At 41.8% G+C, this 14,726-nt stretch overlaps 2 protein-coding genes across 5 annotated transcripts in view; one reads left to right on the top strand and one right to left on the bottom strand.

Annotated features, from left to right (window-relative positions):
- Positions 1-3,661: 3,661 nt before the first annotated feature.
- On the bottom strand, positions 3,662-14,674 carry RBM24 (RNA binding motif protein 24). The gene is made up of 4 exons (XM_077785705.1): positions 14,011-14,674; positions 13,353-13,476; positions 12,202-12,256; positions 3,662-5,757 (listed from the first exon to the last, which is right to left on the bottom strand). The coding sequence occupies exons 1-4, from the start codon at positions 14,176-14,178 to the stop codon at positions 5,424-5,426; spliced, it is 681 nt and encodes a 226-aa protein (XP_077641831.1). The 5' UTR covers positions 14,179-14,674; the 3' UTR covers positions 3,662-5,423.
- The window catches only part of ATXN1 (ataxin 1), a 367,335-nt gene continuing 366,946 nt past the window's right edge, over positions 14,338-14,726 (top strand). For 2 of the 4 annotated variants that reach the window (XM_021553039.3, XM_031503950.2), the window contains exon 1: positions 14,344-14,433. The gene's annotated coding sequence lies outside the window, so the exon portion shown is untranslated. Of the gene's footprint in view, positions 14,434-14,726 lie in introns of all 4 variants that reach the window. The other 2 variants (XM_077785675.1, XM_031503951.2) reach the window with 2 other exon arrangements.

Raw genomic sequence — 14,726 nt, 5'->3', positions numbered from 1 at the left:
CCCAAATTCATGGCTTATCTCAGCAAAATTGGCACAAGGGACTGGGAAACATTCCAGAGCTAATTTTCTTTAGGTTGAGAAAAGCTGATAATTGTTCTATATGCTCATCTGAATGCAGTTGTGGTTGTAGTTTTCTCCTTATTCTATGACACTATGTCAATCTTATTTTTTTCCTCATAATTTTACACTGCATTTTGGAGGGATAAAAGTATCTGCAAATAAGCCCCCAAAGCCCAATCATCAGTCATAGTAAGCATTTTGTAAATTCACACATAACCATGTTATTTTTAAATATATGCAGGCTCTTTAGAACTGAAACATAAGTTCAAAATAGAATTATTTCTCTCACAAGGGTTTGAGCATAGCTATGGAATTGCTCAGTTTAAAATGGGTAAGCATCTGATGAACAAGACTAAGAGGTGCTTTGAATGGTTGCATCATTATTTTCATCCTAATATAGTCCTTCTACGTGTTTGAAAAACCCAACAACAAGTAGATTCAATGAAGTCTAGCAATGCCAAGTTATGTTCACTAGTTAATAGGAAAACAACTATACTAGGAAAAACTGCAATTTTAGCAGCCAGGTCATCCATGTAACCTTTGAAGGTATTACACATTATTTAATCTACATTCCTTAGCAATGTTTCCTAGTACAGCTTCTTCCTCCCTCTGCAAGAAACTCAGTACTGGTCACTTTTCGGTATAGAAACTCTTTCAAAGGTTTTGGAAACTCAACTGGAAATTTTATTGTGAGCAGTTTTTTTTGCATATATGCCATCTCTCAAGTAAAATGCTAATATTTTTTCTGAGTGTACACATATTTCGTAATTATGTGCTGCTCTTTCTCAGTTATTTTATTTTGGTCTTGGTACTGTGAACTGTTGGCATTTCATGTATGTGAGGTGTTACTGAGGTTTATTTTATGTACAAAGGTCCATTCAGCTACTCATTTATCAAAAGTAAGCATTAGTGTTCATGTTGTGTGCCCGAAGCTAAGTTTGCTAGTGGAACTCACACATTTACATTTTTGCTGACGTTATTTATTCTGTCAAGTTAGAGCCAGCATGCAATTGACCTTTATAAGCTGAATCATAAACTTTTGTTCTGTTGTGGCTTACCACAAGATAGACCCCTCCAGGGCAGGAAGCATTCTCCTTCACACCCTTCCCTGGGGGGGACAGACACGCAGCCCTCCATGTCTGTCAACTCCAGATGGAGGCAGGGGAAGACCCAAGGACATTGTCAGGGGCATGCATCAGTAGGGAAAGGATGCTGTCTTCATCCTGTATCAAAGAGAAGGTTAGTGTGCCATCAGTGTGCTCTGCCTTTCTCTCAGAGGTACTTCTGATTTTGATTCTTACTTGATACTTGTCTTCTAGGCAAGCCCCTTGGAGCAAGACCAGGGTAAGGAAATAGAAGAGAGTAGAAAATGGCATTTATTGTTTCCTACTCACCTCCCTGCTGGGTGTTTACACACTTCTTAGCAGAAAGAGCAGTGTGCTCTGCAAGGTTGAATATCTTAAGGTCAGATTGCAAAAGACAGTTCAGCAACGCTTCTTAGCAGCCAGGCTTGAAGCACTCATTAAGAACCATGACAGCATCAGGCCAGGATGTTAGTGAATGTTCCAGTTCTGGAGTTTCATAATTGTCCATGGTGAAATGAAGTCTGACCCCAAGACCAGGAAAAGTCTTTTCTATCACTTCAATTTCACTGCTCCCTTCTTTAGAAGATGAAAAAGACCCTTTTTGTGAATAAAAGAGCAGCTCAAATTCTACAGTCAAGCTTGTGCTTCTGCTGAAGTCACAGTAGGAGTGACTGCTGCAGTGATGAATTCCAGTATGAAGATTGTATGAACATCCCCCCATTCCTCAAATAACTGGATAACACTACCATGCATTTCACACAACCTTCTTTCAGACATCAGGTAGCAACTCCTTTTGGTCATTAGTGGCTTGGACTGACACTGAAATGTTAAGCAGTCTTGAAAATTACAAATTCATTGTCAGCTGGATCTGAGCAGCTACTTCACTGCTTCCCAGCTAAATTAGTATATGCAAGTGTCCTGACCTTTAGGTTTTTAGTAACATCACTTTGCTTGTAGGAAGGGCTCAAGGACCAAAAAATTGCCAGGTGTGGAAGGAGATAGATTCCGGGACCTCCTGAGGAAGCTCAGTCCACATAAACCCATTAGACCTGATGGTCTGCACCCAAGGGTGTTGTCATTCTGAGGTTGCTTACTATCGTCACTGAAAAGTCAAGGAGACTGGGGAGGTCTTCTGTGCAGAAAAGCAGATGATGCAGCCATCTTCAGAAAAAGGGCATGCAGGACAATCTAGGGAAATACTGAACAATCATGGAACAAGCCATCTTGGCAGAAGTTTCCAGGTGCATGAAGGAGAATGTGGTGATTTGGAATTTACAAGGATAAATCACACCAGACCAACTTAATTGTCTCTTGTGATGAGGTGACTTCACTGTCAAAGAGGGGAAAGCAGATAATGTTGTCTACCTTGAGTTTAGCAAGGCCTTCCATGTAGTCTCCCACAGAATCCTTGTATCCAGGTTCAAATGTATACTTAGGCAAAAACCTAACTGAATCATTGGTCAAAAGGTCTTATGCTCTGTTTCTTTGGCATCTGGCTGGTCTGATACTTTTATGAATGACTTGGAGGAAGAGATGGGATGCAGTATAGTGGGGTCTGTGGACTGATTATACTTAATGGAGGGTGTACTTGATAAGCTAGAGATCAGGACTGCCATTCAGGGGGATTAATACTTGCCAGAGGACTAGGCCAACAGGAATATCATGGAGTTCAGTCAGGACAAATAGAGCACTCTTTATCTCAGGTGGACTAACCGCCATGGTTTGGTTAGCTGCTTTGCTGAAAAGGACATGGGAGGCTTGGGACAGGCTGAACAGGAGTCAGTGGTAAACTCTGAAAGGTGCTCAGACTGTATCAACAGGAGCACAGATGGCAGATCAAGGAGATTGATTATTCCATTTTACTCAGCACACATTAGACCACAGCTGGCATAGTGGGTCCAGTCTAGAGGCTCCCAGTACATGACAGCTGCTGGCAGACTTGAACGACTCCACTGAAGGGTCAGCAGGACGGCTGGAGGTTGAAGCATGAGAACTGTGAGGAGAGGGTGATGCATAGGGGTTTGTTCAGCCTATGGAATAGACCAGCAATTTTCCAGTTCCTAAGAGAAGATTACCAAGAAGATAGGGCTGGGCTTTCTGCCAAACTGTAAGAGACTTAAGGTTGTAACGAACAGGGGAGTTGCTGGTTAGATAGAAGGGAGGAAAAAAAATGACACAACAGGAATAATTAGGTAGTGGAATAGATTACCCAATGTTGTTCAGTCTCCACATGGGGATTTTTTAAGACCTGACTGGACAAAGACATAAGGGATCTCCGACCTTCCAAAGTCCCTTCCATTCTGAATTATTTTATGACAAACCTCAGAATGGATCTCCTCCACCTCCTTAACAGAATTTCCTCCATGTAATACAGTTCTCATCAATCTGTGTATTTCAAGTCAGTGTACATGCTCCTATTTACCCCACAGACCCGGAAAACTATATAAAAGATTGCCCCTCTAGTTTTAACTAAATAAGATCTAAGACAATTGGGGCAAGAACAACACTAGACAGGATGAGACAACATTTTTTTTATTGTTTTAATACGAGTGAATAGATTAAGAGATCTGAAATGTTGTAAAGCAATATACATACTGAATAAATAATATGCACAGGAGAGTCATGTCTACATTGTAACACTGGCTAATATTCAGAATACTTCAAATAAATCCAGTGACATTGGATAAAGTCCATAAAAATGCTATCCTGTCTTCCCTTGTATGAAATTGTTCAAGTATAAAAAAATCCAATACAGTGTAAAATATTAAATTCCATTTCGGTCAAGAATAAAAATTGCAAGTATTGTAGTTTCACAGGACAATGTAAAGCAGCATTTTCTAGCAAAGGGAAAAATAGTCAGTCTAGATACAGATGAGTGAGAAAACGGCACTAATGTATTTGAGAGGTCTACATGAATAACTAGTAGAGGGAAAAAGAATGAACTAGCAATATTTTATGTAAAAACCTAAAAAAGTGTTAAGAGTACCCTCATACAGTGCACATACTGAATTTAAATAAATCCAAGTCAACATCCTTAGTTAATTAGGTTAATATTTAATATGCTACATCTAAGCCTACTAAATAATTTATACCATGAGATGAATACATAATTTTACAGTGTCACATCTAAAGTCGCTTTCTTTAGAGCGCAGCATAGTAAAACTTTCAAAATAAATATTTCTTTTTAAATAGCATAACAATTAAGGCACAGTATAAATCACATACCATTAACCCTTCAGGAACTGCAGTCTTGGTAACAAAAAGTTGCCTTGTGTACTGTATGTTTGCTAATAAATACTTTAAATATAATCCTGAAATAGATATTAAAATTGTACAAATGGTTTCAGAAAAGAAAATTCCCTTAAAACAGTTCTTAAAAGGTTTTAATTCATTAGGCTTCTTCTTGCCTTTATTCACAAGTTATGAATAGATGCAATAAATAGAAAGAGAAGGCTGTTGTAGTAAAGGGCTGATCCTATTTTAGAATCAGAATAGCTGACACCAGCAGTTAAAGTTTCCCAAAAGTGAAACGGGATGGGGTGAGGGATTAGGATGTGACAAGCTCATCACATGAGCACGAGTGATGTGTTCTGTCCAGAACTGTCTGTGTTATTGATTGTCTCTACAGCTGTTGCACCCCTTACTTCCACATCACTTGCTCCATAGTTCCACTCATCCAGAGGACAGAGAAGAAAATAACTTTGGTGCCTGTCCGCCATCTTACTAGCCGGCCATCTTCCTTGGGTTGTTCCGTGCCCGTTAGTGAGACAGTGACAAGGTCCTGTCTCACAAAGACAACTTCTGAAAGCTAGAAAGGACAATCAGTGCTTTAAGCTCATTTCCTCTTAAATGGATAAAGGTTACATATTGCTGACTCAAGTTTTTTCCCTGGTTCAAACTTTTCAGATACCATTTTCTTACTTATAAAGGCAGTTTTGCTTCCCTGATACTGTAGAAAGTACATATTTGCTTTTTTTGGTTCTTTTTTGTTTGTTTGAAAATATGAAGTCCCATTGCTACTCCTGCCACTCTTTCATGACAGTACAGTACTTTTCCCCCCGTTTTCTTCTGGCTAGACATGCCGCGCTACCCTTCCCCTCTAACAAGAAGATTTGGATGCATACTGTGTGAAGACAGTGGAATAAAAATCTTTAGTTTCGCAACAGCGTCGCTTTCCTTGAAGCTCCTTAGTCACTACGAATTGTCTCTGTTAACTACTTATGCTGGAAGGCCGAGAAGAGGCAGAGAGCGCGCGAGCTTCCTCCAGGAGTCCATCCGCTATTGCATGCGGTCTGTCTGCAGCTGTTGGGGCTGGTACTGGCCGAAAGCCGCCGCGGCGGCCGCGGCCGTGCCGGGCGCCGCTGCGGTGAGGGGCTGCTGCACGGCGTAGCCGTAGCCCCCGGCTGCCACGGCGTAGCCGGCGGCGGCGGCCGGCGAGGCGGCGTACGGGTACTGCTCATAGGCCGCCGCCGCCGCCGAGTACTGCGCGTAGGCCGCTCCGGTGTAGTCGATGTAGGGCGTAGTGGAAGCAGCGGCCGCTGCGGGCTGCACGTGGGGAATTACCACTCCGGGCTGCACAAAAGCCTGTGGATAGATATAGTGAGCGGGTATCCTGTTGAAAGATGAGAGAGGGAGTTAGAGTCGGCAGGCGAGTCAGCGCCCAAGTGTCATATCCATACTCCGAACTAAAACAAACTCAATTTAGTTGTTGTTATGTGCATAGGGTTGCCACAATAACTTGACTCAATGGACCAATTATCAGTTCAGTGGCCCGAAGCGATGCATCGCTCCAAAGCACAGCGTTATAGCCGAGTTAAGTCAGGGTGTTCAGTGTTCCTTGAGGATAATTTCTTTAATGCCACTCAAATCTTTAGAAGGACCAGCATTACTGATGTCTGTTTTAAGACAACTCTGAAGGACTAAGCTTGATTATTGCATCTGGAAATTGCAGTACTTGTTTGTTTCAAATCACCTGTAAGTCATTTTTATTATCCCTCTTCTCTCTTAACTATTTGACTCTCAGTAAAATTACTTCCTGCAATACTTTCATTATTAGTAACTAAGCAGTTTGACAGCATCACTATGAGTTTGACAACAGCCAATAAGGCAACAAAATGGTTGAACTCTGACTTTATGTCAAGTCTTCCCAGGGAGGTGTGTTCAGAGTGTATTGTGGCAACCCTACTTAAGTTGCTATGCAGACTCAGCACACATTAATTTCTCTGCAACCTCAGTCACCCTTATTAAAAATAAGAAAAAACCAACACAGGCGACAAAGGAGTTTAAATAGAGTTCACAAGTGTGGTAAACACAGCAAGAATCACACTTTCCAAACGAACGATAGTGCAGCTCACTCCGTCACAAGAGGCCATTGAGGGGAAGCTACATAGATGCTATTAAAATCCATAACAGTGACTCCTAAGTACATGTGCATCACACTTTTATAAAAGTTTGTAAGGACACAAGAGTCAAACCTGTTTGATTATCAGGTCACTGATGTCCTGTTTTGTGGCAGCTTGTTTATTTCTATGCAAGACATACAGCATAGAGTTTTTTGGGAGGTGGGCATAAGATTGAGTCTAAATAGATCTGGTGCTTAATAAAAGCAAAAAAACCACAAATTTACAGTTTAAGAAAGAACCATTCTGAATAGATGAATAAACACTTTACCATCTTGTCCAAGTCCCATAATTTCCTTTCTTGGCTTGTTTATTTAGCCCTTTAGTTTTAAAAACTGGTCATATCCTTGTCTATGTCCATCTCTAAGCACACAAGTATACATACATGTTAATCTCATGGCTGGATTTTATCATATAATATGATTTTAAAAAAATACTCTGTATAATTCTCACTTTACATTCATAACCCTGTCTGGCATCTGGATTTCCAAAGAGAAGTCCTTCATATATGCAACTCCTTCCCAGCCAGTGAATCTCTATAAATGCATGAAAAACTTCTGGTAGAGATTCATTGCTATTTCATACTGAAATTTCTTTACCTTTACAGAAACTTCTAAAGACTGCAGCAACCTCTGAACACACTTCAAGCACAGATGAAAACTGTAGTAGTAAAAAGTGTCCTCCATTCTCCAAATTCAAGATTTCATGGGAAGTGTTTGTTGGGGGATTTTGAGTTTCATTTTTAAAACAGCTTTAAGATGTAATTAAGTGGTCAACAAAGAAACATTTGCAATCAGAGGGGACACTATCAACTGGAATCATAGCAAAACATAGTTTAAAATAAGTGATAGACTTTAAAACGGCTCAGTTTTCTTTTTCAGAAAAAAAGTGCTCAGTTGCTTGAATAGGAGTATTAGCAGAGAGAAATGTTCAGTTGCCATGTTTAAGACATGAACACCACAATCGTAAAAACCCAACATGTAAATGAAATTAATTTCCTATTGTTCAGAGGGGAAAAAAAAAAAGAGTGACAAATAGGGAGGGATTGGCGAGAGAAAGAAAACATAAAACGAAACCATAAGTTGGGTTTTTAACACTCACCTAATTTATGAAGTGATTAGCCAGAAGTGCATTTGAAGCATACTTAAGCTGGCTCTGTGCATTTAAATACACGTCATTACCTGAGCTCTCCATATGGATGAGCATAAGCAAGCATTTTGTATTGGTCACCAACCAAGTACAATTCTAGTAAACGTAACACCGTATCTCTTAAGCATTTAGGCAAAGTATAAAAACAAATTTGAAGTTACAGAGAGCCTCTTTTACATCATGAAGAACCCATTTAACACCACATCAAAGGAATCTTTACATTCAGCACTTATGGAAGAGAGCAATTCTAACAGAAGAGACGGTAAGCAAGCGCATCAGGCTGCTTGTGTTGCCTTGCACTGATGTTTCTAAGATTTTCTGAAGATACTTGGACACTCGGCCATATCCTTGAACAAGACAGAAAGATACATGTGCTTCCACTTAAGCTCTTGTGACTTGGTTTATTTAAGCCAAGAAACTAACAGGTGGTGAAGTTATGAAACGTTATCTGTTTGCCACATCTTACCCTACAATAAACATAAACCCTGTGCAGGCTCTTCTCCGCCATGCCATTTAACACATGATGATTGACAGCATAAGCTGCAGTGGGGCTATTTTTGATCATCTGTCATGCTACAACTGTTTTCAGTCAAGTAAAATGGCTTTATATGGCCAAAGTAAATTTCTACCTACTGCAGAGGCCAGGGCATGAAGAGCTCAGCCATTCAGAACCCAACTGCTTTTCATGCTCTGCCAGGTCAAAAGCTGAAAAAGCAATTCCCAGTTACACTAGAAATCCTTAGTATCCTTAATTTTAAATAAAAGCTGCTGGTTTACTTGTCAGAGTGATAGTGTGAGAAATTGACAGGATTTAAGCTCTCTCTCCTGGCAGTAGTTTTTATTTCGGAATGTGTATTTACTCTTTTATGCCTTTGCAATAAAGGAAAATAGAAGCCGTATTTAACTTTAGCAATAACTGGAGCTTTGAGATACTCAAAATTCAATGACCTACATCCCTGCCACGTGCCTTAAGACTTTGTTGTTGTAACAGAAGATTTATGTCTAACTGAAGACCTCAAAAATAATCCTATGGGCAATAATAAAATGAACGACAATTTCAAAAGAAAGAAGACTTTGGAGACAAATGCAGAGAGCTGTGGCATATAGAAATTCAGCAGGAGTAGTGCATTTTTAACTCTCAGCATTACATTCTTACAAAGCTAGGTATTTAACTTTAAACAAAATGTTTTGCTTTGGCCTTTTCATGGCATTGTTAGCTTTTGTAAGCATAATTAAAGAGTAGATTTCCACCAATGAACAGCTCTCCTTTTAACAGAAATAGGTTACATAAACATTAAACATACAAGACCCTTACTACATTTCCTTTTATCTGATAGCCACTAAGAGGACATAACAGCAGGCTAACTTCTGACTGTTCCAGCTTCATTCCCTCTTTTCAGACTATCTGTAGTGTAGTATTATACAGGTCTTTTGATCACAAACTCAAGAGGGGGCTTTTCCTTCTCTCTTAAGAAAGGCAGATTTGCCTAACTCTTGGAAGATATCAAGCATGCCGTATCAGCTAACCATTTGATAATGGGCTTAATAACTTTGGATTTAACTCTGGTATTACTGAAAGCAGTGGGTAAGTTTTAATTTTGATATAAGTACAGGTGTTAGAAAGAAAATAAAAAAAACTCCACACCAGTTACATCCTTTAGCAATACCTCTGAATAACCCTGAATTTTCCCACCAATATTAAAGTAAAAATTACATTAGCAAAACAAGAAAAGCTATCTTGGGAGGCAAAGTCATCTTCCCCCTCCATAAATTCCTGTTGAATTCAGAGATAGTATTTTAATAAACAATCCTGAAAACAAAGCTGTATAAATAACCAGTCCTGTGATCCAACAGCTTTCTATGAAACACACCAACAGTTAGATAGATGCTGAATGTAAAAAGCAGGAAGAAATGTTATTCTGCAGCACTGAATAAAAAAATTCCCTGCATTTTAAATGCATCATGCATTGAAGCTAATCTAGTTTCTGTCTCCCTCTACCACAACAGTATTGTACTTCAGTCAGAATATTGAACTTCTGCATCTTCTCAGTAAATGTAATGTAATCAAATTATTTTAAGTTTATTGTTTGACAGATGTGAAACCTTATGTTGTGGATGCCCCATCTCTGAAAGTGTTCAATTCCAGGCTGAAAGGAGCTCTGAATGACATAGTCTAGGGACAGGTGTCCTTGTCCATGGCAAGGGTTGAAACAACATGATCTTTAAGGTCCCTTCCAACCCAGGCCATTCTATGACGCTGTGATTCTAAAACACAGCTGACTGTACCAAAATATGGCAGCACCTCACTAATTTGCACTGTTAGGAAAAAAAACAAAACTCAACCACAAAACATTTGAAGCTTTTGTGTATGGATTAGCTGAGTATTGGCAGTGAATCACCACTACAGCTGGTTTCACAGAGTGTATTAGGGAAGTGTGCTTCCAAAGTACAATTGCACAGGAAGAACAAAGGTTTTAGGATGACCATGTACTTCAATGCAAACCACACAGCAGAAGTGAACTCTTCAACAGAAGGAGATTCAAATAAGCACTGAAACATCCTTTCTTACTGTCAATTAAGTGAATGAAGATGTTAATTCATCCTAATGATTGCTGTTCTCCTTAATCTGAACCACATACTTTAGATAAAGGTATAGATCACCGGAAATTTTGAGGAGGAAGAAGGGTTGGTAATCTCTGTTGTGTACACATTGTGAAAGAAATGCAACAGTCAAGAATGAAAAATTACCAATTTTATATAAACATGACTCCGTGACCAACATTCTTTCAGATTTATGTGCAATGCATTAGAAATCCAACCTCATTCAGCTTGCTGGAAGGATCTCCCTGACTTAAACATGGTTTATGTCATCTCTTGTTGGCTTTGGGTAAGGAAAGCAAGAAAGACTCCTACATTTGCAGAGTCCTTTAAGCAAGGGACTGCCACAGATCCTCCTTTTCTGTTGTGCTCAGCAAAGACTCTGTGATCCCTGCACAATTCAGTAGTTCCCTTTTCAACAAATGTTTTAATAGCTCTGGAGAGGAGGTGTTCTGCCTCCTGCCTGCCTTAGTGCAGGCATCATAAACTGATCAGTGCATATACATTGTCATCTCACACTTCAAAGAAGCAAGCAAAATACAGTAGAGGATGATCATAACAAGGTAGAAAAAAAAAACAGAAAAAATGTTTTTACAGCCTCCCCACTCTCAGAAGAATCAACACACTTTTAAAATTACATGAAGTTTCTAGGAAAAACCTTTTCCTGTTGTTTTCAGGATAAGAACTGTTTCCTTCCATTCTGACAAATTAAATTACTGAGAAGCTGTTGTCGTTTCATAACAGGTAAGTATGATATTCTAAAGCCAGTCTAACCAAATAAACTACATTTGCAACACATTTTCCCTACTATATTGTTAGCTTATGCATTTATTAGCAGAATGCACTATTTTGCAATGAGTTTCTCAGTCACTGTGCATTAGTGAAGTGACACTATGGAAAGCTTAAAGCAGACTTCACCTCCTAATGATATGCCTATAAGAAGCAAGAGTTAGATCCACTTAGGAATAGTTTATACTCAAATTCAGGAGAAATGCACTACATATTAATGACAGATTGAAGAAAAAATCCCCTCAAATTAGAAAGCCCAAATGGACGCACATCGTTAATAAGGAGATCCACACCCTTCCCAAGAACAAACCTCCCAAAAATTATGAACATGCAAGCAATATGTTGATTTACTTAAAAATCAAGAAATCACACAAGATAGCACTCACTACAAAATATGGTTAAAAAAGTCACAGGCTACAGCTTGAAAGCAAGGAAAAAAAAGGCCCTTTGCTCCCCATGGCAAAGTCACTCCTCAACAACAAAACCAAAATTAAAAAAGATCCCCCCCAAAAAACTTTCACTACAGCTCTTTCAATTAAATAAAAGCACACAGTTTAGCTATCAACACCACTTCATTACTGTAATAAAAAAAAAGCACACGGAGGTCTATTGACTATATGAAAAAAACATACATGCATCGTTAATCACCATTTTAGCTTGTTTGTGTTTGAGTCTACTGGTTACAGAGTTTAATTCCAAACAGAACTATTCCACCTCTTATCATCATATCCTTCTGATCAGTTATCTTAACTGTAAACGATCCCTGTCAGATTAGAAAGAGATAAATAACATTGAGTCAAGCTGAAAAAAGAGAAATGGGGCACAGCAATCTTGCATCAAATTATTCCTCCTTGTTTTATCATAGGGTCATGTGGGACTGGACTGCTTAGGCGGAAGGGCCACGTCCCACACAACTTGACTCAGCTGCGGCATTTAGAACATGACCGACAAGGTGAGCACATTTATGAGTATACATTTATAAATCTGAGAGCTTCAGCATTGCTGGCCAGCTTTAAGGATGCTACTGTAAGAGGCCTTCAACGATCATACTTTTCTTTCCTTTTTTTTTTTGAAAAAAAAGATTTATTTCCTCCCCTCTTTGAGATCCCATTGAGACTTACCCGAAAGGCCTCTGTATGAGAGCTGGATGAAGCTGCTGGACACCAAAGGCAAAACCTACCAACAAAAACACATCATATTCTCTGTATGGTTGTTTTTTCGGCCACTTCTTTATGTTATATATATATACACACACACAAAAAAAATGCGGAGTAAGAGCCTTTACTAACAGCCTGCAGTAACAATAGCTGAAACGCTGTAGAACCAAAAATTAGAAAGCAAAATACATACACACACACACACAGAACTTAAACCAGTAAAGCACACGCTTTCCTAGAGATGTTTAGGAAAACGACGTTTTCTAAACAAGTACAGGGTTTTCATTCACATTTTACCTGGTGCTCCATTTGGATCCCTAACTTTAGCATCTGAATGACTGGATGGTACTTTCCATTCATCAGTCTATTTGTGCAATTTCTACAGACTTAAAATTTAAGTCACCCCTACTCATCAGGACTTAGCATAGGGGGTCAAATCCCAACTTCATTTCTGCTCTCCAGACACCCTAGCAGAAACCCTGTCTTCTACTGGCAGGCAATTAATTACTCGCACAAGTGTTCATCAGGCTAAACATGAGGGAATTCAGAACGACCTCCTTTAGAGCATAAATGTGCACACACTCCATGCTCCTCTTACTTTTGCTTCAAGTGTCCCAGCAGTCTGGGAAGTGGCTAGGAAATCAGATTGTCTCAGAAGTGGTCTTAGGAAAAGCCATTTCATTTTAAAATCTGTATAATTGCTCCCATATGTTTGAGAAGTTTGTATTAAGATATTTAATGTTTGTGTTAATAAGACCGCACACATTGGAAGCGAGTCACTCCTAGGCCAATCTTACCCTGCAACGATACTGTAAATGGTCAGCGCCACCACATTCCCAGCAGCAGGAATAACCAATGAAGTGTTTGAGCTGTGGAAGTCTTCCTGGGGAACTCCAGATATTTTATCTCTGATTGCTTTTGTTTTTTAAATAAGGCACATGTGCAAAATAGCCAGAAAATTACTACATGCTGCATTTAAAAAATCAAAACCAAAGCACGCCCAACTGTGTGCGTACTTCAGGAAGGTGGAGGGCAGCACTACCTTTTTTTGAAGTTTTACTCTCTTCAGAAACCTGAGGTATGGAGAGAAAAGCCATTCGGAGCTGCTTCCTCACCTGGCTGCATTATCCGCGGCTTGGCACCCAGGTACGCCAGGTTCACGTTGGCTTTCCTGCCATCGATGATGGGGTTGGGGTCCTTACAAGCCCTTTCGGCAGCAGCTCTGTCAGCCGTGGTGACCTTAACGGGCGATGCCGCGCATTAGATCCCTTTCCGCGGGGAAGGAGAAGCCTCCCGCCCATAGCAGCGACCCGGCCCTACCCGCGGGCGGCGCCGAGGGGCCGCCGGCCGGACCCCGGCCCGGGGCCCGCCCGCCGAGCGGAGCGCAGCGCAGCGCCGGGAGCCGCGCCGGGCGCAGGGCGGAGGGCGCGGGCCGAGCTCGGCCGCCGGCAGATAAACCCCGCAGCGGCCGTATCAGCGAGCAACAGGCGCGCCGGCGGTGTGCGAGGAATTAGGCAAGTCCCCCCCTCAATCTCCTTGTTCAGTAATCCCCCCCACCCCGCCTCTATCCAAACTCCCCAGCAGGGAGAGAGAAAAATAAAAAGGAAAAAAAAAATTAAAAAAAAAAAAAAAAAAAAGAAGAGAGAAAAGCAAAAAACCGGACGCTCGGCAGCCCCTCCCGGCCCACGAGCTCTCACAGCGGCCCCCGCGGAAGTTTCCCCGCGATGCCCTCCCGCAGCCGCCCACCGCCCTGCCCCGCGCCCCGGCACTTACAAAGCCGTATCCCCGGGACTTGCCCGTCTGCCGGTCGGTGATGACCACCGCCTCCTCGATGTCCCCGAAGACCTCGAAGTACTTGCGCAGGCTGGAGTCGGTGGTGTGGTAGGGCAAGCCCCCGACGAAGATCTTGGTGTAAGTGGTGTCCTTCTGCGTCGTGTGCATCTTCAGCCCGGCCCTGCGCGCCGCGATCTGCACCCACGCGTGGCCACCGGGGTGTGCGGGTCCTGGGCGGCGAGACCCACTTCCAGACTCAGCCCCGCTCTTTTTTTCCTTTTTGTTTTTTTTTCTCTCTCCTCTCTTCCCCCGCCCCCCGTTTTCCCCCCGCCACCCAGCTACAATGCAATTCCCTTCTGCCTTTGCAGACCCAGCTTCTTCCTCCTTCAAGAGCGGAGCCTCGCAGCCTCGGGCGGTTTTGAGGTAGGTACCGGCAAAAAGAGGAGGGGAGGCCGGGCAGCAGCCAGCCTGGCGGCTGTAGTGCTGGAAACGAGCAGAAACAGCAGCTGGAAGAGGAGTGCAGGGCCTGGGCTCTAACGACTGAGTGGCCTCCCCCCTAAAAGCCACCGGGTCGGTCACTCTCGGTTCCTCCTCCTCCTCCTCGCAGGGGGCGGGGACGGCGGCGGGGCGGACCCCGCGCTCGGCCGCGGCGCGGCCGGGGCTGACACACAGCTGTTGGCAACAGCTGGGTGCCCCCCGTGCGGCGGCAGCCGGGC

This window comes from Lonchura striata, chromosome 1 (assembly GCF_046129695.1).
Source record: "Lonchura striata isolate bLonStr1 chromosome 1, bLonStr1.mat, whole genome shotgun sequence".
Lineage (NCBI taxonomy): Eukaryota > Metazoa > Chordata > Aves > Passeriformes > Estrildidae > Lonchura > Lonchura striata.
This window is presented reverse-complemented; position numbering and strand designations above follow the sequence as displayed.